Source organism: Hyalella azteca, unplaced genomic scaffold (assembly GCF_000764305.2).
Source record: "Hyalella azteca isolate HAZT.00-mixed unplaced genomic scaffold, Hazt_2.0.2 contig14588, whole genome shotgun sequence".
NCBI classification, from domain to species: Eukaryota; Metazoa; Arthropoda; class Malacostraca; order Amphipoda; family Hyalellidae; genus Hyalella; species Hyalella azteca.
Genome location: NW_025944466.1, coordinates 55,588 through 82,626, shown reverse-complemented (window position 1 = coordinate 82,626; position 27,039 = coordinate 55,588). Strand labels below are relative to the sequence as shown.

Genomic DNA, 27,039 nt, shown 5'->3' with positions numbered 1-27,039 from the left:
GAAGAACACTCAAAGGTGGAAAATATGGCTGAATCATCGTCAGGCCCTGGCCTGACAGAAGACCTCTTCACCGAAGCAGTGATGGACGCCTCTGATTTTGCCGGCTTCCCTTCCGACTCACCAGTGATAGGAAGACCTGCCAAGACCAAGAAGCCCAGACTTCACGGTTATACCAAACCTGTTCCTTCGCCAACTTCTTCAGAAGTTCAGAACCTACCTCAAGCTCAAACAACTCCACCCAGTATGAAACACTGCCGGCCAGTCACTCCTCTACCACCTTTCTTCTGCTACGAGAAGATAAAAAGGCCCTACCATTCAACTTCTATGCCCAAATCTCCAAAAGCTGGCCAGCACTACAGTTCATCAAACCCGATAGCCTTAGCCGAAATTTGAAGGGCACCCTAATCACGGGGGAAGTACTGACCAATAAAGTAAAAGAGTTTACCAACTCAGATCACTGTTATGAACACAGCGGAATTAAATACAAAATTCGTATCCCTAAAGAGCCAGCCATACAGTAGTACAGTGACACAGTACCAGTAGAAAAGTTTTTTGAAGTGGACAAGACGTTGGTGGAAGGAGAGGATGTATGCCGTATGGTATCTTCGGTTGTGGAGAGTTAATCGGCTCATTTTCAACACAGCATTCATAAAGGCTGACCTACTTCATAGTTTATCATTGAATTCATTCAGTAGAATCGTTTAATCGTAGTGAAACAAAGCAAGTCGCCTTGGTAAAAGAAGCCCTTTTGAGTTCTGACTTTATTGATAAACATTAAACAACCACTCTCTCTCACCTAAGTCACCTTATCATCTTAATAAGTCAGTCACAGAAAAAAATCTAAATTTTAGGCAGTATTTTTCATATGTTACTGTTAGCACTTACTAGTACTACCTACTTAGCAGTGTGGCCCAAGCCCCAATGTCGCAATGTGAACCCAATGTCATTATTTTTTTCAGGGTAAGCCTAGCCACATAGAATCTTGCCTTGACTATTGAGTCAAAAGAAGCTCATTGTGAGCTAGTGACTGTAATAATTTTTGAGATTATTATGTGTAATTGTAATTTGTAAAAACTGCATTTTGTCACATATTTAATACTACAAAAATGTACAGTGCTTGTGGTTGTGGACTCTGGCCGATAACTATATCAAAAATCAAATATCTAGACTAAAAAAAAATAATCATCATTGTAAGCCAGTTAACCATGGCCAGTTTTGATATCTATAAAACTTGATATTTTGTAACAGTTTTGAGTTTTGGTGAATCCACCTTCATAGTTATCTATAATTATATATCAGGAAGCTGTCTACCCAAACCATAGGATTGCCTCAACTTCCCTCAAGTAACTTTAGCATCAAAACCACTCTGTTGCATCAAACCACACATAATAACTCCAACGTCCCTCATTACGTCCCTCATTACGTCCCTCATTACATCTCAACGTCTGCGACAATAATACTCTACCAGACTCTACCTCCCTCAAGCTCCAGGCTGGACCTTCAGTAACTTTTACAACCTCACGTGAGAAGCAGGTTAGGGCATGGATAGTGGATACCACAACTAACTGGGCTGGGAATTAAAGAAGACACTGCCAATGTGGTGATCTCTGATGCCAACATTCAATTTTGTATCTCTCATGCCTATTTTCTACTTGAATATGTGGCCATGTTTGTTTTGAATCATGTCCCTCTATTTTATTTGTCTTTATTCATTTTTCTTTCAATTGTCTTTTATTGTTGTTTCTTATTGTCTTGGTTATTTTTTTGTGTTATTATTTTTTGTGTGTTGCAGATTTTCTGATTGGTAACTGTGAGGCACCAATTAACCCTGTTTAGGCAAGGGGCTGCATGGACCAGTTTCCAGTGCTCCTATAATAAGAACATCTGAGTAGTCCCATTGCAAACTGTAAAGCCTGTATTTTTGTGTTCTGAATTTGTATACTTATACATAATATAGCCACACTCTGCAGTAATTGCTAATAATTTGTCGATTGGCATATAAAACATGGCTAGTGCAGGAGGCGGCCCATCAAACTCAAATACGTCTAACTTGAGACGGCAGAACTCCATTTCTCCGTTGGAGCAGAGCCTCAACATGGTAAACCCTCCACCCAGCATTGCTCCTGTCACAATATACCCTGGCCCTGGAGCCAGACATGCAAACATGGCTAAGGTATGTTAAATTCATTGAACTTAAAATCTATACTAAAATTTCTAAAATTAATATCAGGTATTGTTGATTTTGATAAGATCATGAGAAAAACTGAGTACAACAAAATTTTCAATTTATATCAAATTTATAATTGCTGGGACTTTGCATATACTACTAGGACCTAGATTGAAATTTTCTTACTTGTGAATGAAATTTCACAAGTTGTGGCTCTAAAGTGAACATTTTTTAAAACATTTGGAATCTCTCAGCCCAGTCTTGCAGTTTTATTGTCAATCAGATAGGAGATACCAGTAATTCATCTAGCTGGAACTGCAAAGGCCTGGGGATGGCAGAAAAGCTATAGTTGTGGCTCAAAAGGTAGATATATTCCACACCAGTTTTTGACATGCATGGGTTCTCAGGACAGCCAAACAAAAAAAAATGAACCAAAGCAACCCATTTAAAATGAAAAAATTTGCCTAAACTAACAGGAAATGAGCCTAATTACCCAAAAAGCACTTACCTCTGAAAATTTTTGATCACACTATTTGACAGTTGAGCTGAGTTGACACTAATAACTTTATTTGATTTCCATTATTTAATTGAAAATTGGCATATTTTCAAATGAACTACTGGCAAATCCCTTTTTAAAAATACCGTCAACCGGGGCTACTTGGGACNTTTTTGCTTCTGGCACCTTAGGAATAGCATATGGAATTATTTGACAACGCCATTTGATAGCCCTCGCAAAGAGCTATAAAATGAGCCTAAACTTGTTTATGAAATGTTTCATCGTAAGAAGTTATTAACAGTTATTAACAAAAAAAACTCTCAAAACTGTCCCGAGTAGCCCCGGTTGACGGTAATATTTTATGGGTCTGGCTTTCGAAATAATTCCCCTGACATCCCAAATTTGCATATTAGGGATATTTTTGGTATATTTGTCTAGAATAACTTGTGAAGGAATCATTTTAACATCTAACTTTTGAAAAATCTGCCTAATATTCCAGTCAGGCAATATCTGAATAAGCCAGAATATCCAAATTGTCTACATTTGTGTATGATTTTGATTCCTTCAATTGGTTTGTATTTGTTTAATGCTAATTTGCATTTAATTTCCACTCAAAAGTGAGCTTCAATGGCTTCTACATATCTGGTATTCTTTATAAAAATGGCTTGTTGTAAAAATTATCATTCCAAAATATTTTGAGTTTTCTATTTCAAAATGAATACTTTATCATGAGAAATTCTAGCTGTTACTTGTACTGGTAGTCTAAATGTTGCTTTTTGTCTAGATGTTGTGCCAGGTGAGGAAGATTCTTACCTTTAAAGCCATGGCTTAAAAGTGTTCTATAGGTATTCTAATCATGGTAATAGATTGCTAAGTATTCTAAAATACAGACAAAATTACAGGCTGATTTAGAAATTGTCCAGCGCCTACATCAGCTGAGGGGCAGCAGCACAGCTCCCACAGAAGATGAGATGTGTGAGAGACTAGCTAAACTTAAAGGACTTCCTGCCGACTATTACTCTAAGCCTTCCCCTGGCCACCCGGCCCTTGCTTCAGACAACAGGTCTGATGCACAGAAGGCACAGGATCTTCTCTCTCAGGTGTGAATGTATTCATTATGTCTGTACTGGTACCTATATATTATTTTGGGAATTTTTGAAATCATATGGAATTGTAATCTCATTTTGATTCTTGAATCTATTAATTGAACATTATTAGATTTTATTTTGAATTAAATGAAGTCAAAATAATTTGTTATATGAAAAAAATTTCAATTCCACAAATGTTATCATGAAAAACAAATGTTTTTATGGCTAAGCTATGCAGTAACTCAAGTGTCATAATGTAAAAATGTTATACTTTTTCTTTGCTGAGCATTCAAGATATTCATGTTGAATTCCATGCCACTTCTTGGGTAAGCAAACAATTCCCTGGACTGTAGTAAGTATCAAGCTGGCTATGTGCAGCTTAATTTCCAATAGATTTATGCCTGACATGAACAATGCACATTTTATGCTTCATCTCACATTAAAGTTTATGGTCTTGAATGCTTTGAGTTGCACTGCATCAAATCTTACATTAATTACATGTTGTTTAGCATCACTTGGTACTTACTAAGCTTCATTTACCCATCTATTCACAGTTCTGATTATGCACCATCCTTTGTCTCCAGCGAATTGAAAAATTGACAATGCATTGTGTCTGGTAACCATCTCATTAAAGGGTTGATAATGCATTACATTCGTTCATCATCTCATTAATTGTTTGATCATGCATTGTGTATGCTCACCATCTCATTAAAGTGTTGATAACACGTTATGTATGTCAATATGAGATTATGGGTTATAATGCATTGTGTTCTGTCACTATCACATTAAATGATAAAAATTCTTTGTATATGCTCACAATTGCATTAAGGAAATGAAAATACATTGCGTATTGTCACTACCACATTAAACGGTTGAGAAAAAATTGTGTATGTTCATTATTCTTTTGAATGTTTGATGGTGGATTGTTTATCATTACCACTACTTCTATAAAGGCATTTATAACACAATCTTTATCATCACTATCTTTCCATGGGAATCATAACCCATGGTAATGCTGCCTGATTAAGTTTGTACATGACACGCCCAACTGTAGTTACTCGCTCTCATCATTGGCTGTGGTCGTAGGGTGCTTCAGGTGTCGAGGCAATAAAAGCAAGAATATGTTATGGAAATTTAAGGCCATTTGAAGATTTTGGTTCATTGTTATTATTTTATTATTGATCGGTATTTGCTTTAATTAATCAGGTTGCGTCTTGGGCTTTACTCGCAGTTTTTGCCTATACAAGTTCTTGTATGAAATAGGTTACGGCAAGAGAGAGGGCTGCAATGAAACACTGGCACGTTTAAAATTAAATTGGGCAATTCCAGTTCACATTCTACTTTGACATGAATCTCTAGTACAGCACAAGGAAATCCAAACGCACTCAATGTTGAAGCTCTATCCGTTAAAATCATTCAAATCCCCTATTTTTACTAGAAACGTTGATCCGTCGCTGTTCCGTTGAGTAGCATGACTGTCGGAAACGACCGTACTTAACACACGTATGCGGCCGTACCGCAGCCGTAGCCGCGTGGCTCCGCTGCCCGCGGTCGTCCATTATCCATAGCCGTCATGTCTCGCTGACATAGATGTTTCGAGGTCAGTCTGGCCGTAGATTGTTTGCACGACCGTACTTCTGAATAGTGGCGTAGTCTTCATCGTCGAAGATGTTACTCCAAGCTCATTGCTGTGCTTCTGCTGTTCGAGATAGTGACCGTACCGCTACTAACGATGACTGTGACCGTACCATGCTGATTGCTGGCCTAAATATCGTTGAACGTCTTGTTGTCTCACGTCTAAGCGGCAACCGTGGCAATAAAGGTTGACCGGACAAATGTGGCGAAATTATGGCCGTTACTCGTAGATTTCTGACGTTTTTATGTCGGAGTTGGATGAATATGTAAAAAATGTGCGCGAGTGTTCCATCTGACCTCGCCGGCCGACTGTCGGGACCGTCACGTACGTCTGCGGAGATAGCTGCAGACCGTACTGGCGTGACGGTCGCCACAACAGAACAACATTTTGGTGTGAATTTCATGGTCCTTGTATAGGGAGACATCGCGCACACATAAGCCTAACAAGGGACGCCGCGACAGTTCCTAGTTCCACAAGGGTCAGCCCTCTGATACCCTCGGCCATTCCGAACTAAAAACAAACTCGATCTTCGGTTTTCTACCCCAGCTTTGCGGTCAAGTCACATCCTGCCTCTAATTGCTTAACATCGCTCATGCAGGCCTTCTTCACCACTTTACACAATCTCTGTTCAATATTAAATATAAATAAAGTCAGAATTGCCTATGCTTTATCTAAGCAATGCAAGTTTTGCAAGATTTAATTTGTGTATTGTATGTGTTGAACATTTTTTGTGTTTTAGTGGGGGTAAATTTGGCCTAAAATATTTCAATTGAAATTAGCTAGCGAGAAATACCACGTAGGAAATTTTCAATTGCATAACAAAGTGTTTGGTTGAAGCACAGGCCATGGAGGAGGTTCGGCTGGAGTCAATTCACTCCGGCAGCACTGACGTAGACCTGGAGCAGCGGCTGGCCCGTCTTCGTAATCAAGACCTAACAGGAGCCTCAGCTAAGCCGCTGCCTCCCACGCTGGAGAGTCCAAGCCTCCCTGTGGGGCTCGACGATGCTCAGGAGGTAAGCTATTCTATGCCCAGCCCGTGATCAGTACGTGACATTATTCACATTTATCAGCACATTTTGAATATTGTGTCAGCACACGTATATCTGCAAACTTTGATGTGTACTATTTATTTATATGTTCGCATGTATGACAATTCACGTCTGTCAAGCACTCTAATGTTATTACTTCTGCCGAAACAGCTTCGCGCTCTGCTGGACGAAGCAAGCGCGAGCGCGAGTGCAGAGGCAGCAGCGGCCATGAGATCGCTGGAGCGCGACCCTGCGCTCTGCGATGTGGTTGCTCGCTTGATGCGAGAGAAGCCAAGTGCGCGCAAATCGCGACACTCGCGCCCGACCACCGCGGGCGAAGGCGGGTCGTCATCAGACGACGACGCGCGGTACAGTGACTCGAGCGACTCGTCGCCAAGGCCCCCCGCAAGACTCAGAAAAGTGGGCGAGAGTCTCGACAAGTCTGCGGATATCAAAAAGTCCGCGGATCAAATTAACTTTGATTATGATGAGGAAGTGAGTCAAATTGTGAACATGTACACAACTCAGGCCGCCGAGAAGAAAAAAAAGAGACGTATGAAAAAGAAGAAGAACTTGGATCCCTCCGCCAAAACTGGAACTGGGAAAAACAAGTCTGATGCAAAAGAGACTCGGACAGATTCCTCCTCAGAACTGCTCACTGAGTCTGATCTTGAGAAGTCGTCGGACAGCGAAAAGCTCAGCGCCTCTTCAGAGTAAGCGCTCACCCTTAAAAGTCTTCGGAGTAACGCTGAGTCAACTGAGAACTCTTCGGGTAACTCAGTGTGCACTGAGAACTCTTCAGTGAAGTCTGCGTACATTAACAGCTCTTAGGAATAACTCTGTGTTCACTGAAAAAATTCGTTTCTATTTTGTGAGTCAAGAGCTCATCTGAGCAGTGGTTTCAAAGCTGAAAATAAATAATATAACTCAGTACTCACTGCAGTGAGTGACAAAGAGTGCATTTTCTCGTCAACGAAAACGTGAAGTCACGGACGGACATGGCGAGCACAATAGTGCATTTTTTCCATAAATGATAAAATGCGCTAAAAAGGCGTCAAGAGAAGTAAAATGTGTAGTGATAGATGATCCCCGTGTCAGTATATCAATTTTTGAGGAGTAATGGATTAATTATGACAAGGATTATTATGGATTATTACATATTCAATGGATTATTAAGATTCTCTCTTGCGCTACAGTTGTAGCGCATGAGAGAAGAAGAATTATGTTTAAAGGAAAACACTTGTTTGTTTTGCTGTATACAATGACAAGGTGAAATTCAGGGAGCCACAGATTCTGAGAGTAAGAAGCTTCAGAATAATTCTTGCACGCTTGCTCGTCTCGAGAGAACAATAAGCTTTGTCACCTATATTGAAAAATTGTTCTATTTGTTAAGAAATAAATCATACATGTGATGTAAATGAAATATTATGTGGTAAGTTAATGGGCATTGATGTTACACGCTCACGTATGTATATACATTGAAGGTATCTAAATACGAGCTCATTATTATTGCTTTTGCCTGCCTCTGCTGATTCAATAACCATGAATCACTCATTCATGTATTGCTCGCTGTGTAAAGTTCTAAATCACATATATGTAATTGACGTGTTCTCGCAAAATTAATGTTTAACAATGATTCAAAGAGGTATGAATGTTTAAATGTTATACCGCGATTCTATGCGATACCATTCATCGTCAAGGTATCATTTCTTCACATCTGCAGATAATTATTAACTCATTCCTTGAAATTTTACATTCGAGAAGTTAAATGTTCTTCATAGACGATTTGTTACGCGTCATTATTGATTGTTTATAGATGTTGTTTACAATTTGATCAATAAAGCTTGGTAGGTCAATACAGATTTGAGCCATAGGATGTGAATGTTCGTCAGGTCATAACTGCGTGAAGGTTCGCAATGCAAATGCTTATTTAACACGTTAAGGGCGGCCTGACTCACTAGGGTTGCCAGATGGCCTAAAAACGGCCAAGTCCGCGGACAAAAAAGGCCAATAATTCAATATTTACGAGTAAATTTGTAGGTTCCGGTGCAAAAATTAAATTTTTATTTTTTCTTACTTTTTAAATTTTAATAAGGAAGTACCGACACTATAAATATTTACCGGACTACGCAATTAAAATAAATTAAATCGATGAATTTGTCAGTAAAAAACGCTATGCAACGCACCGCTGTGTCGCGCCGCACTCAACGTGTTAAGCTTGAAGATAAATCATAAATTGTTTGTTATGTTTGCTATGGTAGTTGTAAATCGTTGAACATTCGAATAGTTAATTAAGGTCAACTCCCATTGTTTCTTTGCCATTTTTATGCAACGCGTCCGACGCAACACTCAAATGAAGTGAATGGGTTTATTGTTCAAATAGAAACCATTTCTTCCAGTGCACAAGCAGGGAGTGGACGTTGCCCTCCTACGCCATTTTGCCCAGCCAAGCTAGGTCAAGATAACACATTCAAATTTCAAATGTGCATAGTTATTTGGACAAGATCTCTCATTTCTCTGAGAGATGTTTACACGACACTTTTCTGATGACCATCATAATCTTGCACTTCGCATCGGTGTCCAGTGCTTGGCTGCTAATGGCGCGCCTAAATTTTTTATTAAATATAAAGTCAGCTGTTGGGTGCAGGCGTTGCTGCTACTGGATGGACTCGCTAGTTTTTATCTTTGTTTTTAGTCGAGTTCCTTCATTGGGGGCGCAGGTGGTCAGTCGACGGGGCCTCGTGTCATGTGCATCAATACATTCGGATTATAATTTGCAATATTATTTCAAGAGGATTTGAGGTCAAAGTTTGAACGTTTTCTATATCTAAATATTGCCTCGGCTCACAGTATATCGAATGTTAATTAATAAAGGGATGGACAGCGAAAAGCTGGTCTGGTAAGTAAACCATGCTGACCGCAATTTCGACCAATAGCCTGTCTGAGTTTAGACCTGACCGGCCAACCTTCATTGAATTTATGAACAATATTAACGTCAGTCGGTCATTTTGGAATTTCAAAAGACTTGAATGTTTATCAACCCTTGTTTTGGTTTTGAATGTTGCAAGCACATTCATGTTGCATGTTCAATCATTAATCGCATGGTGAACGTTACATCCTTGCTTGCACCCAGGATCTTCTTCCCATTATATCGTTTATCTGACTTCAAAGGTTTTAATTTTTATTACCCTGTCATTGCACTGTAAATATACTATAGCTTCACATCGTATACATTAACTTGGCCATCCTGGCTGAGGAACATGTGCGACATCGCTGACCTGTCACGCAGACCACAGAATGTCAAGCCTTATAACTTGTATTATGAATGAAAGACAGTGTAATTGATTCGTCGCTATCATCGTAGCATGATTAATTCAATTGACAACCAAGCTGAAATTTTTGAAGTTTCTAACACAGACGAAACTTTTTCCGTAGTTTGAGCTTGGGAATTTGTGGCAAGAGGCGGCGAGGCTTTATTTCCGGCCTTCTAATAACAACCTAAAAGAAAAGGACTTCTGTGCCCTAGATTAGCAATGAATATAAAACATTTAATTAGTGACATCGATCACAAGCGCCACAGGCATGAAGGATGAATATGCACTGTTTATGAACAGTTGATTACCGCCGCTATGGCCAGTAAAATCACAACCAAAATACATGGAAGTAGAAACCAAAAAGAAGAAAACAACTCCTGCACATCACGTGGCCTGAGGCTACACAAAAGATCGAGGCTAACGAGTTGCGCAAAACCCCCGTTTATAAAAGCGGCTTAGGGCAAAAAAATCGAGGGTAAAATGTTGGAAATGAGCGCTGACATGTTAACTTGATCGTCTTATGAGTTGCGTACACATTATACATCTTGATCAATGCTCTGCTTGGTAGAAATAAAATGTGCTCTCATTCAAGTGAAAAATTTAAAAAACGGGAATGAAATATATTTAATGTGCATTAGAAATCGAGAATAATCGTGAAGGGACAACCTGCTGTCTACGGTTACAGTGTTGGCAATGAGAAATTTTATACAACTCCCAGTGAAAAAGTTCACTTATAGACATTAAAAACAAGGAAATACATTTATTCATTTCATTTTCTTTCATAAAATTATTTTTTAACTCATAGAATTAGATATAGAATATCAAGAACACTTTATTCGTGATATAGTAGATATCGTACTCCCCGCTCTGCCGTCACAGTAGAAATTATTCATCAAGACTCGACGTTTTTACAGTGAAAAGATCAGTTTTACAACTGGGATTGAAAAGTTACTATTCAGTGAAATATGGCGTAACAACGATCAAAGATTATACTCAAATTTTTGTTCTCCTCCTAAGCTACTAACATTCAGCTAATATAAAAAAATACTACAGTTCAGTTGACTGACGTGTCAACAGCAGCAGCTGCTAAACTTTCCATGGCTTTCAGTTTGCAGCTGCGGGAGGGACGAGTGGACTGTGAAGAAGCAGCTTTGCTGGCGTCCACGTCTGGTTTGCTTTTACTTTTAGCGTTCTTCTCAATAACGCGTTTTGCTGGAGCTTTTGCTACTTTGTCCTTGCTAACAGATCTGCTCTTTACTGTCGCTTTTTTGCTGTCCATAACCGGCGCCACTTCTTGTTTAGCTGAGGCCTTGGCGAGTCGAGTTTTCTTAGCCGGACTCGTAGGGAGCGAGAAGCTTTCTGGACTAACTCGTTTGCCCATCGAAACTCTCAAGATTTTCTTTTCGACAACTGGACTAAGGAAAAGATTGTTGCTATCAGATCTATTAAGCTGACTTCCCTTCGATGGAGAGACGTCTTCTTTACCAGCAGCCACAGGACGTCTAGCAGACACCTTCACCGCTTCAGTTTTCTTGGATCTCGATCCTTTTTGCGTCGCTCTAGCTTTTCTTTCACCCGTCGTGACGGTGGAAGCTTCTGCCGTTAAAGGAACTTCTTCCTGCGCTTCGATTTTATTGGTGTTTTCATTTCGGCGACGTATCTTCCTTGCTTTTTTGTCTGGGCTTGAAGCAAAATTTGCTTCTTGTGTTTGAACGATGGCAGCAGATGCAGTAGCAACGGCACCTCGCTTCCGCAAATTTCTAACAGGCATAACCTCAACTTCAGGTTCATCATCAGAATCGGCCAAGTCATCTATGGGCTTCTCCCGAGTAACTTTCTCTTCAACTTTCTTCACTATTTTTTCTTCAGAACCGTTTTCTTTAGGTTGCTTATTGCGTCTGGGCTTACGGCCCTGCAGAACTTTCTCAACAGGGGATCCTGTCTTCACAGCTTTTCGTGCTCCCTTTCTTTTTTGCACAACCTCAGCCTTAGCGCCACTTTGAGGAGATCCGAAACTTTCTGAATCTTTCGTTGTTTCCTTAATATTTGCTTCTTCGTGATTAGAAGAGCTTGACAAGTTCTGGGAAGCATCAGATGTTGACTCGGTGGGAACCTTTTTAGATTCTAAAGCAAGTTTCTTAGCAAGTTTACGATTAGATTTGATGCCAGCATCGGCAGAAGCATTTGGCGTGGACTCGAGGCTGGTTTCGCAGTAATTGATGACAGCGCAAGGCCTCCTCAGGCCCCTCGTCTTTCCAGACACTGGCACCAGAGGTTCAGCATCAGCTTCAACCAGAGGTTCAGTATCCGCTTCAACCAGAGGTTCAGTATCCACTTCAACCAAAGGTTCAGTGTCCGCTTCAACCAAAGGTTCAGTGTCCGCGTCAACCAAAGGTTCAGTGTCTGCTTCAAACAAAGGTTCAGTGTCTGCTTCAGTATCTACTCCAACCACAGATTTCGTGTCAGTAGCAAAAACTCTCTGTTTCTTTCCAGGGCGTTTATTGATAATTTTTGGTTTCTCATCCAAAGTTTCGCATTCAGACAACATTTCTAGATCCTTTTTAGAAGTTTCATTGATATTTGGATTCATCTTTGCATTCCTCCTTGTGCGACCCTTAGAAATGGCGGGATCGTCTTCGATTTTCTCCGTAGTTTCTTTCCTCTTCTGAGTATTCTTCACTTTCTTTTTAAATTTTGAAGGATTTTCATTTGTGGGCGAGGGAATTTTAGGGCAGGCTGCTTCAAGCTTACTACTGGATTCTTTGGCAGGAGAAGCATTTCTCTTCTTATAATATTTAGAAGGAAACATGCTGTCAGAATCATCGAACGCGCTGGAGTCCGCAACGACCAAAAAGGGAAGATCCCCAGGTAATGCCTCCTCGGCGGTCACCACGAAAGTGGCGTTCTGCCTTTTAGAACCAGCAGCACTGGGAACTTCCCTAGATTTTTGGGGAAATTTGTCATCTTCTAATTCGTTAAAAGCTTCATGCATTCCAGGCTGTGGCGGTTTGCTTATTCCATCTTCTTGATCTAGCGTGTTTTCCTTGGCGTCACTATCTGTTACTTCAGTATTATCGCCTTCAGTAGGTTCAAAGCTCGCGGCTTCACGTTCAGTTTGATCAACGGTTTGCTTGGGTATATATCGATCAGTTTTTTGCTGCTCACAAGATGAGATGTTAACGCCAGGAATATTAACAGCTGCAAATTTCTTTCCATTGCGTCTTTTTGAGCGAACAACTGTGGAACAAAGCTTGCGGTGACTTGCAGCAAACTGTAGAACCTGCTCAGGCGGAGGAGCCTGACCAGAAACATGATCTTCCGAAGATGGAGAAACTTGCTGGACATGACGTACAGAAAGCATTTTTGACTCGTCGTTCAAAACAAATGATTCTTCCGACATGAGAGCTGAGCTAGCATCCAGGCCTTTGGACAACAAGGTTTCCCGAGATTCATTGATATCTGTGGTCATAGGATTCACAGAATTTTCGGGTAGAACAAAGTAAGTTCGTCTCTTATTCTTATCTTCCGCCGACACAAAATAGGTCTTTCGTTTATCTTGCACAACATGCTTGTATGTTTTAAGGTTATTACTCTTAAGGATTGGCAGTTGTTCGGGCGTGTCAGCTGGAGCACAAGGAGAGATGGCCAATTCGTCCAGGACTTCTGAATCAGTCGAAGGAAGAATCGCGTCGTGTATCATAACGAACGTTGCGTTGTTTGATTTCGCCCGATTATTCTCACAGGCTTGTACTCTGGCAGCATTACTTAGTGTATTGGATCGCTCAACTTCCAGTGGAGAATTGAACCCTGATGGAGGTTCAAGTACAATGTCATTGAGGTCCACAGAATCTTCACTGTTATTATCAGAATCAAATTCAGTGTCCGTGTCCGTCTTGAGAATAGATTCTGAACTCTGAGAGGAACTTTTTTCAGACGTTGTTTTAAGCTCTGGTTTATTGAGCCTTTTAGGACTTAACGGCAACGGAAAAAATCTAGGAGAGCTTTCTATTTTCCGCCGATTACGTTTACCGATGACAGGAGACAAGAACTTTGTACCTGGTGCTTCTTCAATCATTAACTGTGTCAACTTCTTCGACTTAGCGTCATCTTTCGGAAACACGTCATTACTATCAGATGGTTCGTGTGATTCGTGACAATTAGTCTTGCATTTCTTTTCCTTGGTTTCACCAGCCTCATGACCTAAACGCCGTACGTCATCATCTCTCCCCGCTGGCTCAGGGTCATCAACATCAGTGTTACTTGCAGTATCTTCTCTATCAGCCAAATGATCTTGACAGTCGTCATCCTCCTGCTCACATGAAGACGAGTTTTGAGACCCACCCGAGAGCTTGCTGGTGAGCGGCGTGCGGGCAATTTGACGCCCCAGCGGTATCACGTTTTTGTCCTTAGCAGCGACGTCCATACCTGGACGAACGCAGGTGGCAGCCTCGATGTCCGTAACGGGTGTGTTCAGATTATCTTTGTGCACAACCGAAGTAGGATGATCTACTGAAGTGGCGTCTGGCGAAAGTGCCAAGTGAAGCTTGGCTGTTTGGGTTGGAGTTGATGGTAGAGTAGGAAAAGTGAAGGCTGTAGATGGAATGGCAGAAGTATGAGAATTGGTACAGGACACAGGGGAGGTTGGGTCGCAGTTATTGTGTGGCTCAGACTCGGCCGCGTCATCGAAATCCCTTTCAACGGCACCGGGATTTTGGCACAGGACGGGAGTGCGGGCCAGCTCTCGACCTGCCGAATTATTTTCATTGAAGACATTTTTTGTCATTTAGTTAATAATTAAATTTCCTAATTCCTAAGTATGCAAGACAAGCCATGCCTGATTTACTTCAAAAACGAATTATAATACCGATAGCTAATAATTATTAGTAAGGTATTATAATAACTAATAATTATAATACCTTACCGCAATAGTTTGCTTAAAAACCTGCGTACACGATCACAGTTGTTTCCTCTACCTCCACGAGCATTACGCACCAACTCAACAAACAAGCATATAAGACAAATTGGTTCTTTACAGTTTGAATCATAATCTACCAGACACAAATTAAAGCAATTCGGAAGAAGCCATTCAATGCCAATAATATAATCAATGAAGAAGATGAAAGGTTTAATCGTCATAACATTTTCTCATTCATCAACAACAAGTTATGGGAAGTTTTACATGCCATGGACAGANACACATCACAAGCAACAGTTTGGTCAACCATCATTACCCACACATCACAAGTAACAGTTTGGTCAACCATCATCACCCCACACATCACAAGCAACAGTTTGGTCAACCATCATTACCCACACATCACAAGTAACAGTTTGGTCAACCGTCATTACCCACACATCACAAGTAACATTGTGATGAAACAACTAAGTCACTACGATGAAACATCTCTACTTCATCACAATGAAACAACTGTAAATCGCTACGATGAAACAACTGTAAGTTGCTACAATGAAACAACTCTACATCCCTATGATGAAACATCTCTTTAGTCACACATTTAAAGGAAGATTGTGAAATGACCATGTAACTTTCCAGCAAATATTAAGACTGTGTAATAAAAAGCTAACATAAATTCAGAAATTTATGAAATAAACTAATATTGACAGAGGATGGAATTAAATTTATTACCCATAATAAATACCTAACGATATAAAAAAGAAAAAAAATTATCCCCAAAAGTAGGAGCAATGTCTCATGAAGAAATGCTTACTATGGAAATAATAGATTTTAATGCCACATTTTTCAACATTTTTTGGCCACTGAATGCTGCTGATAAATGCACCATATCAGGATCCTGGACCAACTGTTCTCTTTCACCAGGTACTGCAGCTCCAGGTGCCGCAGGGACCTGAGGGCAACACCCGTACAGTGATCTGAGGGCAGCAGTCATACAGGGATCTGAGGGCAGCAGCCATACAGTGATCTGAGGGTAGCAGCCATAGTGATCTGAGGGCATCAGTCATACAGTGATCTGAGGGCAGCAGTCATACAGAGATCTGAGGGTACCCTCAGTGTATTACATATGCGGATCTAAGGGTAGCATAATATGAAGTTACCTAATGGCACAATGATGTGTGGTGTCATAGGAATGAATCATCACATTCATATAAGAGAGAAGCATAGTGGGCAGTGATCTGAAGAGAGCATGATGTCTGGTGACATGATCAGAGGTAACATGATATTAAGTAATAATAGGCAACATGATATCCAGTAATAAAAGGCAGCATAAGACTAAGATCTGAGATTTTCATTGCATATGTTTTATCATAAATATAGATAAAAGATAAAAGAAGAGCAACCCATGATAATGCTGCCCGTTATCATGGGCAGCATTGAAATATTTCAACACAAGAACAAAAGGATATTCACAAATTTACTTTGCACATTTTATGTATTACATACAGAATTTTAATAATGTTTTAAAACATGTATACCTTTGATATTGCAGAAAAAAAAAATTTCTAGAGTTGTTCACAAGTATAAAAATAGAAAGGGAAAGGCATAAATAAGTAAAAAAAAAGTCTTGCCTGTAGATGTGCTTCAGCGCCTCAGTAGGCTGTAGCTCGCTGCTCATAGGCTCATAGTTAGAGTCCAACACTTGTAACAGCCGCATATAGACCTGTAACAGGTGGCACATATCAACAAATGCCAACAGGAAAGTGGAAGAAGAATCTAAATATAAAAAACACATTTGGGCTCATAATTTGCAATCATTTTATTTATATAATGTACAGGTTTTTAGCAATTATAAAAGCACCTGAAATGCACTAAGATAATACTGCAATAACACATTAAAAATAAAATCAAAACTGCAAATTTGAAAAAGTGATGATAGATTATATATTTTTTTGTAACTCAATAAATATATACCTGGTATAGGATAAGAGAATGTTCATTCTATTTTTATAATAAATAAACCAGTCCTCCAATCAAGTATCAACTCACAAGTTTTTGTTATTTCAAATACATATTACTTAATGGATACTTCTCCTCAATTAACTCTAATTACTTCCTGGCCACTACTAGGGAAAATATCTTCTTCCCAAGCCATAACTGTCAACTAGAGCTTTTTTGCTTTTATTCAAGCCATAAGATTCACATTAGAATTAAATGAAACATTTAACATTAGAATGAAGCATTTCTTTGCTATATCACAACCTTGTTTCAACATAAATGAAACATATCCTTGCTGTATCACAAAATTGTTGAAGTTTTTTAGATGCAATTGCATGAATACTGAATAGTCAGGGACATAGTTTCTCTCTTTACCAAACTTGAGCTCAATGCATCGGCTCCTCACTCCTGATTAATCTCTAACCTGAAATTTAGTATACAATGCATGCCACAGTCTATGACGCAGAGTTTGACAATTTTCTTGTAGTTGTAATGATCAAATTTTAAGGTAAAAATTTTGCTGGTATCAAAAGTGGACCATTGGGCTGAAACCACTCAATATTCTGGCCAATTTTATCCATTCCTATGGCCTTTTACTAATTTCTTCTATTAAAATAAAAACAGCATATTTTAAGCATTATTTCCTAAAATCACCTGTAAAATCACTAAAATGTGATTACCGCAGATTTTATAAAACTTCTGCTCAATATTCCAAATTGGCAAAAGAATTTTTTACTGTTATACCTAAAATTACAAGATTTATTTAAAAAATAACTATAAGTACAAGAGAGTACTCATAGAAAAATGTGGCAGCAAGCCCTTCTTAGGGTTTAAATTTTGATGCTGGTGTGTTGCATTCCTTCAGATCATTGCTTACTCTCTTCACCCCATTTTGTAATAGAATCATTTAGAATGCAATACTGGATTACTGGTAACTAGATACTGGTCCTGGAAGGCTGGAACTGCAGGTAAAAAATATCATTTCAGAAGTGATTAACAAAATTTATAATGAAAATATGCCAATAATAATGCCATCTTTCTTATTTACTGGCGCACAGCCGCCGCCACAGCGCATTTCTTTACCGGCATAGTACGGCGCACCGCGCAGGTCGTTGAAATGACAATATAAATTCCCGCGCACCTGGCACATCTCCCTGACCATGGCTTATTTACACATACAAAATTAAGCAGAGCCGTAAAAATTACTGAAATGATCAATAATATACTTTACTGCAGGCTGCAGGCAGTTTCACATGTTTACAGGGGGTCTTTTATTTTTAAAGTTGTTCCAAAATCCAAAATAGACTACACCCTGGTCCAGTCATCTTTAAGTAGAAAAAATCTTCCTTCAGAGTCCAAGGTATAATTTCTCACCTGAATAAGAAGATCATCAGAAAGACTTTCTGCTGAGGTAGAAATTGTGAAGAATAGGTATGTGTCACGCAATAGGGTCAAAACATCCTCATCCAAAGACATTTTTTCAAGACTGTTTTCTTTTTTGGTTCAGCTAATAAATGATATCAAAGTACTGGAAATTCCTGCAGAAAAAGACTAAACATGTACATGGTAATTTTTTATTTGTTGACAATATTGATAAATAAAGTCATTATTCTAAAAAAAATTTAAACGTAATTTGGCAGATTCATATTGCATTATACTAGCAAAATTATATTTGCTCAGCCAGTCAGCCTCAAATTCCCTCAATGCTGCCTCGAGTTCCAGTTACCAGAATCCCACTACCAGTACCAGGTAGATGACGTCTGACTATAACCAAATTGGTTATTGTGAACGGCTATAGTTCAAACAAGAAAATATGTACGAAATATTATAGAAGTCACGTGACTCACGTCTGTCACGAGAGTCGAGACTAACGAGCACAAAAGACATGACTGATGACTCGTGAAGGATTTAAAGTTTGACAACCCGCTGGAACTTTAAATCTGATATGTTCTGACGTGTTTTGTCAAAACCGTTCGCCTCTTACGATAAAATTTTTTAGAACTTTTGGCTCTGTGATGTGCATGTGAACAGGTGACGGTGCTTCAGTTAGTAGGCAAAGCTATATGCCATTTAGTAATTATTTTAGTAGTATATTATTTAGTAACGCATATTTGTTCTCATATAGCCAACAATAATTACCAAGACGGCCGTCAGGAGTGTGAAAAACTCTTGGCTCTCGTTTTTGAAGATATCAGTTGACGATAATCGGTATAGCACATAAATGTTTTTCATCATGTAGGGAAAGTAGAGAGGTCCAGTCCTCACAATCAACTCTCATGAACCCTGCTGCGGCCACCTCTCTCGACCAAATTTCACAACCACTTCTCAAGATCACCCAAAGTTACTAACTCTAGGAACATCCCTCACGACAATCCTAGAGGGCAGGGTGGACCAGTGGAAACAGTGCAGAGTGCCAAGATTAAAGCAGCGAGCTATAGTTCAAATACCAGCATCCAGTGACAGTCCTGGTCGAATCGGCGAGTATGCCGGGCGGTTAGGTACAACAGAATTGGAGCAGTGAATTGCATGTTCGAGACAACAAGCTGTGAATCTTCTGCAATTTTTCGAAATCAGCGACTGATCTTACGGCCTAATGAACGCTGACACCGCTATACTATACCCTTCATGACCGTCTCTCACAACCACCTATCATGACCAAACATCGCAACACGTCTGAGACAGATTTACGGCCGGATTTCTCTGACGATCGCCCCCACGACAAGCCCAACAATCACCTCTCGCGCACCCAATTATTTTGGGCATATAGGCGGGCCTAATATCACTGACGTTTGAAATTACACTCGAAATACAAGTATAAACTTCAAATTTGATTAATGAAAAATTCTATTATATGAATGTAGAAGTATTTAATTCACGTTTGACAGCACATGAACGATATATATGAGCACAATCAGTATTTACGTTTCCAACTACCTAAGCAATTCTTAATTCTATCAAACTTTCGTACACATGCTGGTAGAAAGAAAACAAATGGATACTATAAATTTTATTCATCACTTGGTTCAGCAGCCAAATCGGCAACAAAGATCATCATCGAAGAAAAAATATGTTGAAACAGTTTTATATGAGGAATAAATTTTAGAATGTGAGGAGATTTATTGAAACATGTCATGAACTAATTGTACTTGGGCCGAATCGTGCACTTGGTACTATGTATCATATGTGGTGGAATATACATACCTATCACTATGTTTCATATGCGTCCTTCATATGTGGAACATGAAGGAGAGCAAATGGGCACGCTGATGTCGTGCATTGATACGTAAGTGTGGTATGCATGAAGCATGGGTGCGCCATAGACCCGCTGGGCTAAAGGACGAATGGGTGGGAGTACGGGGTGCGATTGGGATAGAGTGGGATGAAAAAAATGGAAAAGAGAAATAAATAAGCGAGTGAAAGACTATGGGCTGAAGGTGTGGACGCAAGGAATGGAGGGAAAGGACACTCTGAGACTGCATCAGATGAAAGCGATGCCAAAAAATGAATGCATACAGGAAGATAGTAGAGGTTGGGACCTTCTGTTTTGTGTTAATTATGGCAGGGGCGCTAGGTGTGAATGGACGTGCATAAAGGTGGAATGAGAAAATGGAAGATAAATGTTTTATGTGTGATGGGGACGAGAAGGAAACTGTGGAGTCCTTGGTGATGGAATGAGGGGCGTATGAGAAAGAGCGTCGGTCTATGATGGAGGTGATTCTGAATGAGGGAAGAAAGATTAACGAAGTGGGGCATGAGATATATTTTTGCAGCGTCTATGACCGAGTTAAAGGTAGTGACCGGAGGTCAGCACGCACCCAATTCCAGTTCCATGACGAGACCGAAAACTTATGGAGATATGGTCATGCCAAGTCTAATCGGATGTATATGAAACATAATAGTAAATCGATGGGAATTAACGATTTGGTGTGAAATATCCGAAATAGTAAAAAGTTTGCAATATAACTATTGAAATTAATTCCCAACTGGCAATTGCGAACGAAATTACAGGGACTGATATTCCATATCTCAGAACTCGTAAATAAAAAAATGTCTTGTATCTATACATATATTTTGATACGAGTGTAAAATGCCCAGAAAAAAATTCCTTGCCGATTTTAAAAGCTCCTCGCTAAGTCGTTATATGACAAAATTGTTGAATTTTTTTTAGATATAATTGCATGAAAAGTCAGGAGCGTACAGTTTCTTACTTTACCAAACTTGAGTTCGACGCGTCTGCTAGCCTAGCCTACTCCTTTTAGTCGTTATACGCAGCATGGTTATCTCCTCCTGAGTCCAGTCCCAGTGTCCAGACTCCAGAGACTCCAGTCCTCCTCATTACGCTGCTGGCTGCATTACGCAGGATGGTCACCAGAGCAGGCAGAGCTTTCCTGCAATTTTGGAGCTGCAAGATTCCTGCTAGATAAATTACCTCCCAGGCTCCCAAGTGCAAGTCCCAGCTCCTACTTGATTCATTAAAAAAGTGCATGATTGGAATGCAAGATTACAGTTTACAGATGTATGAAAAGTATGTCACTTTGAGGTTTGGAGTTGGCGGAGCTGCCAGATTTTATTTCCAAGTTGGAAAATTCCAATCCTGAATTTTACAGTACGTGGTGATTTAGGAATCATTGCACGTTTTTAAATGCAAACCTTGTCCAGTTATTTATTCTCATAAAATTGAATAGCCTACCGGTACAAACTACAAATCAATTGGTTATGGTTTTCATATTCCATTGTCACGCATATTCTCATTACTTAGGAAGTTAGGACTTACCATAGGTAGGTTTTAATTTCTTTTATAATTTTATGTAAATTTACATTTTCTCCTCTGAATTTTCTTGTTTTCCATTTATTTTTTAACTAATGAGTTATGATGGACAGATGGAGCTGGAATCCAAAACAGGCCATGGGCTTATTTCTTCAGTGCTGACATTTCTATTCTATTCTATTGTTGGTATTTGGTAAAGATATTGAAATTAGATGTGGTGAATTAGTCATTTTATTTGCTCTCAAATTATTAGTGAACTTGCTATTTAAGCTTGAGAGTAGGTAGCGTAGCTATAGTTTTGCCTTGGAACTTGGAACTTGGATGGAACATAATTTTATTCTAGGTGTCAGGCCGTGATGTCATCAGCGACTATTACGTCACCTTCTGTGACGTCACTATTCGCGGGTCACCGCCATAGTGGCAAAGCAGAGAGTTTTTTAGACTCTCTCTCAAGTTCAATTTTGAGTCCTATAAGTAGACCAGTAAAGTATCGTGGATACCAGCATTATCATACTTAAGAAATTGGTTTAAATCTAGAGCAAATGAGGAAATTAAAAATGAACTGATTCTAAAAAAACTCTGGTTTGCCACTATGGTCACCGCGTATATAAGCTCGGTGAGCCAACTGCCAGTCAGTCTTAGGTCAGTCATAGGCGAGTCTTAGGCAGACAGCCTTCAGGCTTCAGCTGCAGTCATGCAGTTAACGCTAGACTCCGGCACTCAGCCAACACGCAGTGTCGTATACTCTATCTCCAAAATTACTGCACTTACTGTGCTTTGATCCTGTAACTTTTATCTAGTGTATCCCATGAACCTATCTTCAATACTTACGCTTAGTTACACGTCTTGTCATTATCCTTCCCTGGCCGATGAATATTTAATATGTTATTCGGACAATTATAAACGAACCCAAACCCCTCAGGTTTATCTACAATAGATCAGACAGATCCTTCAAGATTATGACTGTCAACCCAGAACAGAGTTATTCATAACTTTGACATAGGTATTCCTGCCCTGAGGTTTTCAATCTGACTAATCAAAATATTTGATTTTTTTCAGCTTAACTTGTAAATTTGTATTAGAACTCCTACAGCCTATAACAGACCTGCTCCTTATTTACCATTGCTAATTTAATGACAGTCGCTTCCTGTTGAAATTAATATTCCTTATCAAATTGATTTTTAAGACAGTTTCAAACCACATTGAAATATGAATATTAGATGTGCAAAGGTAAGTTAAAAAAAATTAATTTTGGGGGGTTTTCATAATTCTAGAATAAAAATTATTTTTAATTTTAGCCAAATAATATTAAAGTGACCTTTCTTAATGATTTTGATACACATTTTTTCCTCAAATAAGATTTCAATTGTTTACATTTTTTTGCTATAATGGGTCATTTAGCTCATCTTATAGAAAAGGTGGTATCTTAAGAAGAGAGTTTCATATATTTCATATTGGTCCAGCAAGGTTATTTGCTTGATTCTGAAATATTAACTGAGGTATTGTATTAAATCCAATACCTATACAAGGGTTTGATAAAATGAGGGAAATGCCAGACATTTTGATATAGTAATTTTTGAACAAGTTATAAACAATGAAAATGTGGCACAATTTAATGTTTTATTGTATTTTTGCTGTTAATGATATTTTATTCTTGCACAATTATTTTTAGTGAATTTTTGTGTCTATTTCCTAACCTAGAACCTATAAATGGTGAATTTCTTTGACTTTCAAGAGGCCAAATTGTTATATGGCAGGTGCTAGTGTGACTGAAACTTCTTGAATGCTTGACGTATCTTGAAGTATGGTCTCAAAAGTAATGACTGCTTTTGAAAGAGGAGGAAAAACATCCTCAGCAACCACAGTTCTTGCTGAAAGTTGAAATTATCTGAGAGAGATGGTTGGTAGGTACCTAAATTGAATTATGAGGGACAATGAAAAGACCACAGATATTAAAATTACTGCAGACTTCAATGGACAAATACAGACCAGTTTCCATAAAGACTGTCCACCAAGAGCTTCACAGATTTGAATTCTGTGGAAGTGCTGCAATTAGAAAACATCTTGTTTCAAATACAAATGCTTCAAGGCCTTAAGAATGGTGTAAAAACCTCCAGAATTGCTCCCTTGAGCAGTGGAAAAATATGATTTTCTATGAAGATCATCATTGTCCTTATTTCCAATTTCTGGCTGAGTTTATGTTTGGAGACAGCCAAAAGTTACTTTGGAAAAATTAAAATCACTTTGGAAACAATTAACAAAAATTTGTATGTATCAATTGATCTTGGAGAATTGAGGCTGTGATTACTGCGAAATGTGGCCCACACCATACCAAAATATTATGTGGATTTCTCAGGTGTTTCCCATATTTTGTTTAACCCCTGTAAATGATCTGTGTATATACCTCTTAATTAACACTTCTATAAATCTCACACAATTCTATCCCAATAACTTGAGCTGGTTCATCCTTGTATAAATTAGCCAATATTTTTGGATCAAGCAAGTGACTATGCTGAATTATTGCTTACTATGAACATTGGCCATTAATTGCAATTTTGTCAACCCATTTGTTCTTCCATCATCTCAAAATGGAATGTGAAGGCAATGTATGAGTAGAGAATCAAATATTTTTTTCTCAAGGAGCCAAGTATATTTTTAGTTATTTGAGGTACTACTGTATGAAGATTGATTTTTAAACTAAAGTCAAATACATTGATGAGAAAAATAATTTCAATATACATAGAATTTAATACAATTGATAAATCTTCTAAAAATGAAAGATAGGGGCAATTTAGGTTGACTGGTTTAGATATAAAATGCCATGAAACCAAATAAATTTTGTATTATGTCTGATGGCCTATAAAATGAAAATTTAACTATTATATCCCATTAAAATATTATATGTATATACCGGTATAATATTTATTCATATATATACAGTAGGGAAATTGAAAATTTCAGTGAGTACTGATTTGTTTTTATCTCAAAGATGAAAGTTGTGATTACATAACCATGTGTAAGCCATGAATATCTTACTTGGGAAAGCTGTTATTTAATGCTTGTATGATATCATGATTAAAAGTACATAAGTTCCACTTCACTTTAACTTTGAACGTTTTGTAAGTTAAAGTATTAACACATGCAATATGCATGAAATCTTGTCAATTTTATTCAAAGTTTTGACAAAGTGATTCCTAAGTTTGTATTCACATACAGTTTTCTGGTTGTTGAGAGTTGTAAAAAGATATTGACTTATGAGCTCAATGCCAACATTAAGTATGAGTCTGTTTACTACCATATTATTTCTTGTTACTGTTACATTATTTTCAGTTGTCAAATTATGCTTGAATTATAAAGATGCTTTGTTTTTACACTGCATAATATAATTTAATGTTGCAGCCTGAAGACCTGATGCACATGCAGCACTGCAACCTGCTCTGTCTGCCTGAGAACTACCAGATGAAGTACTATCTTTACCACGGCTTGTCCTGGCCACAGCTCTCCTATGTTGCCGAGGATGACAGAGGCAACATTGTTGGGTGAGTTTGTGACAGAGGCAACATTGTTGGGTGAGTTTGTGACAGAGGCAACATTGTTGGGTGAGTTTGTGACAGAGGCAACATTGTTGGGTGAGTTTGTGACAGAGGCAACATTGTTGGGTGAGTTTGTGACAGAGGCAACATTGTTGGGTGAGTTTGTGACAGAGGCAACATTGTTGGGTGAGTTTGTGACAGAGGCAACATTGTTGGGTGAGTTTGTGACAGAGGCAACATTGTTGGGTGAGTTTGTGACAGAGGCAACATTGTTGGGTGAGTTTGTGACAGAGGCAACATTGTTGGGTGAGTTTGTGACAGAGGCAACATTGTTGGGTGAGTTTGTGACAGAGGCAACATTGTTGGGTGAGTTTGTGACAGAGGCAACATTGTTGGGTGAGTTTGTGACAGAGGCAACATTGTTGGGTGAGTTTGTGACAGAGGCAACATTGTTGGGTGAGTTTGTGACAGAGGCAACATTGTTGGGTGAGTTTGTGACAGAGGCNTACACATCTAGATGTGTATAAGAGACAGTTTCACCCTCCATCCCCCTCTATCCTCCCCTCAAATCACTCGTGCCAAGAGGTTGCCAACTCCACCATTAATCCAGCTGTTCCACCACAGGCGGCTGGGGCTGGCGCAGAAGCTGATGGATCAGACGGCTAAGGCGATGGTGGAAGCCTTCAACGCCAAGTACGTCAGCCTTCATGTCAGGCGCAGCAACCGTGCTGCCCTCCACCTCTACACCAACACCCTGCAGTTCACGTCAGTCTTGTGCTGTGCACGTCAGTCTTGTGCTATGTACTTTATTGTGGTGCTGTGTATGCTGTGTACAGTTCACGTCTGTTTTGTGCTGTTCACGGCAGTTTTGTGCAGTGTGCAGTTTACGTCATTGTGTTACAGTTCACGTTTGTGTTATGCAGTGTACAGTTCATAGCAGTGCTGTGCAGTTCACGGCAGTGTTGTGCAGTTCACGGCAGTGTTGTGCAGTTCACGGCAGTGTTGTGCAGTTCACGGCAGTGTTGTGCAGTTCACGGCAGTGCTGTGCAGTTCACGGCAGTGCTGTGCAGTTCACGGCAGTGCTGTGCAGTTCACGGCAGTGCTGTGCAGTTCACGGCAGTGTTGTGCAGATCACGGCAGTGTTGTGCAGATCACGGCAGTGCTGTGCAGTTCACGGCAGTGTTGTACAGTTCACGGCAGTGCTGTGCAGTTCACGGCAGTGTGCAGTTGGGCGTTGATGACAATTACCTATACTCTTATTACTTTGTAAAAGTTTAACTAAACGATCCGTCAATTGACATCTCACCAATTTCCAGTGAATATTCCATTTCTTGTTGCAGTTAAGTATTGTTCAATCATAGAAGCATTTAATGAATTTGGGTCGTCGTGCCTAAACAACTCCATGAGTTGAATGTTGAACGCCCTGAGTTGAATGATGAACGCCCTGAGTTGAATTATGAATGTCATGAGTTGAATGTTGAACGCCCTGAGTTGAATGTTTGTTGTGTACCGCAGTATATCCGACATCGAGCCCAAGTATTACGCGGACGGGGAGGACGCCTACGCCATGAAGCGCAACCTCTCCCCCGAGACCTTAANACGCCTATGCCATGAAGCGCAACCTCTCCCCCGAGACCTTGAACCTTCCTGACCTCTGAGCTCTCAGGTGACCTCAATAACCTCTGAGCTCTCAGGTGACCTCCATGACCTATGAGCTCTCAGGTAATCTCCATGACCTCTGAGCTCTCAGGTAATCTCCATGAGCTCTCAGATGACCTTCCTGACCTCTGAGCTCTCAGGTGACCTCAATAACCTCTGAGCTCTCAGGTGACCTCCATGACCTCTGAGCTCTCAGGTTCCACCGCAGACAAGATGCAGGTACCTGAAGGTGATGATGACCGCTGCAGAAAAGATGTTGTTTAGCCCTAAACCTGACATGTGATTTTCGTTTGTAAAAACGATGAGATGATTAGTTCATTGGTTTACCAATTTCAATTCGGCTCATTCACAGCATTTGGCTGCTAACTCAACATCGCTACGATGATTTGCGAGCCTCAGAGTCCTCAGCTTTCGGTTGTTGCTCAGCCAAAACTTAT

At 39.5% G+C, this 27,039-nt stretch overlaps 3 protein-coding genes across 3 annotated transcripts; 2 read left to right on the top strand and 1 right to left on the bottom strand.

The window, feature by feature from the left end:
* Positions 1-1,745: 1,745 nt before the first annotated feature.
* On the top strand, positions 1,746-7,369 carry LOC108665627. Its single transcript, XM_018152404.2, has 4 exons — positions 1,746-2,173; positions 3,566-3,763; positions 6,230-6,400; positions 6,587-7,369. Exons 1-4 carry the CDS (start codon positions 2,006-2,008, stop codon positions 7,130-7,132), a joined length of 1,083 nt encoding a protein of 360 aa, XP_018007893.1. The 5' UTR covers positions 1,746-2,005; the 3' UTR covers positions 7,133-7,369.
* Positions 7,370-10,783: 3,414 nt separating this feature from the next.
* LOC108665623 lies at positions 10,784-18,511 on the bottom strand. Its single transcript, XM_047884091.1, has 5 exons — positions 18,490-18,511; positions 18,017-18,180; positions 16,276-16,367; positions 15,553-15,596; positions 10,784-14,475 (listed from the first exon to the last, which is right to left on the bottom strand). Exons 2-5 carry the CDS (start codon positions 18,116-18,118, stop codon positions 10,784-10,786), a joined length of 3,930 nt encoding a protein of 1,309 aa, XP_047740047.1. The 5' UTR covers positions 18,119-18,180; positions 18,490-18,511.
* Positions 18,512-22,608: 4,097 nt separating this feature from the next.
* On the top strand, positions 22,609-26,770 carry LOC108665624 (N-alpha-acetyltransferase 10). Its single transcript, XM_018152399.2, has 5 exons — positions 22,609-22,640; positions 24,810-24,949; positions 25,478-25,708; positions 26,459-26,540; positions 26,717-26,770. The coding sequence occupies exons 1-5, from the start codon at positions 22,620-22,622 to the stop codon at positions 26,732-26,734; spliced, it is 492 nt and encodes a 163-aa protein (XP_018007888.1). The 5' UTR covers positions 22,609-22,619; the 3' UTR covers positions 26,735-26,770.
* The last annotated feature ends 269 nt before the right edge of the window (positions 26,771-27,039 follow it).

Coding starts and splice junctions, on each gene's coding strand:
- LOC108665627 (XM_018152404.2), top strand. CDS start 2,006: ATGGCTAGTGCAGGAGGCGGCCCATCAAACTCAAATACGTCTAACTTG. Junction 3,764..6,229: donor CACAGGATCTTCTCTCTCAG/GTGTGAATGTAT, acceptor GTTGAAGCACAG/GCCATGGAGGAGGTTCGGCT. Junction 6,401..6,586: donor GGCTCGACGATGCTCAGGAG/GTAAGCTATTCT, acceptor CTGCCGAAACAG/CTTCGCGCTCTGCTGGACGA.
- LOC108665623 (XM_047884091.1), bottom strand. CDS start 18,118: ATGTCTTTGGATGAGGATGTTTTGACCCTATTGCGTGACACATACCTA. Junction 16,368..18,016: donor CTGATGATCTTCTTATTCAG/GTGAGAAATTAT, acceptor CACCTGTTACAG/GTCTATATGCGGCTGTTACA. Junction 14,476..15,552: donor GTACCTGGTGAAAGAGAACA/GTTGGTCCAGGA, acceptor ATAATTCGGCAG/GTCGAGAGCTGGCCCGCACT.
- LOC108665624 (XM_018152399.2), top strand. CDS start 22,620: ATGAATATTAGATGTGCAAAG. Junction 22,641..24,809: donor TGAATATTAGATGTGCAAAG/GTAAGTTAAAAA, acceptor TTAATGTTGCAG/CCTGAAGACCTGATGCACAT. Junction 25,709..26,458: donor ACCAACACCCTGCAGTTCAC/GTCAGTCTTGTG, acceptor TGTGTACCGCAG/TATATCCGACATCGAGCCCA.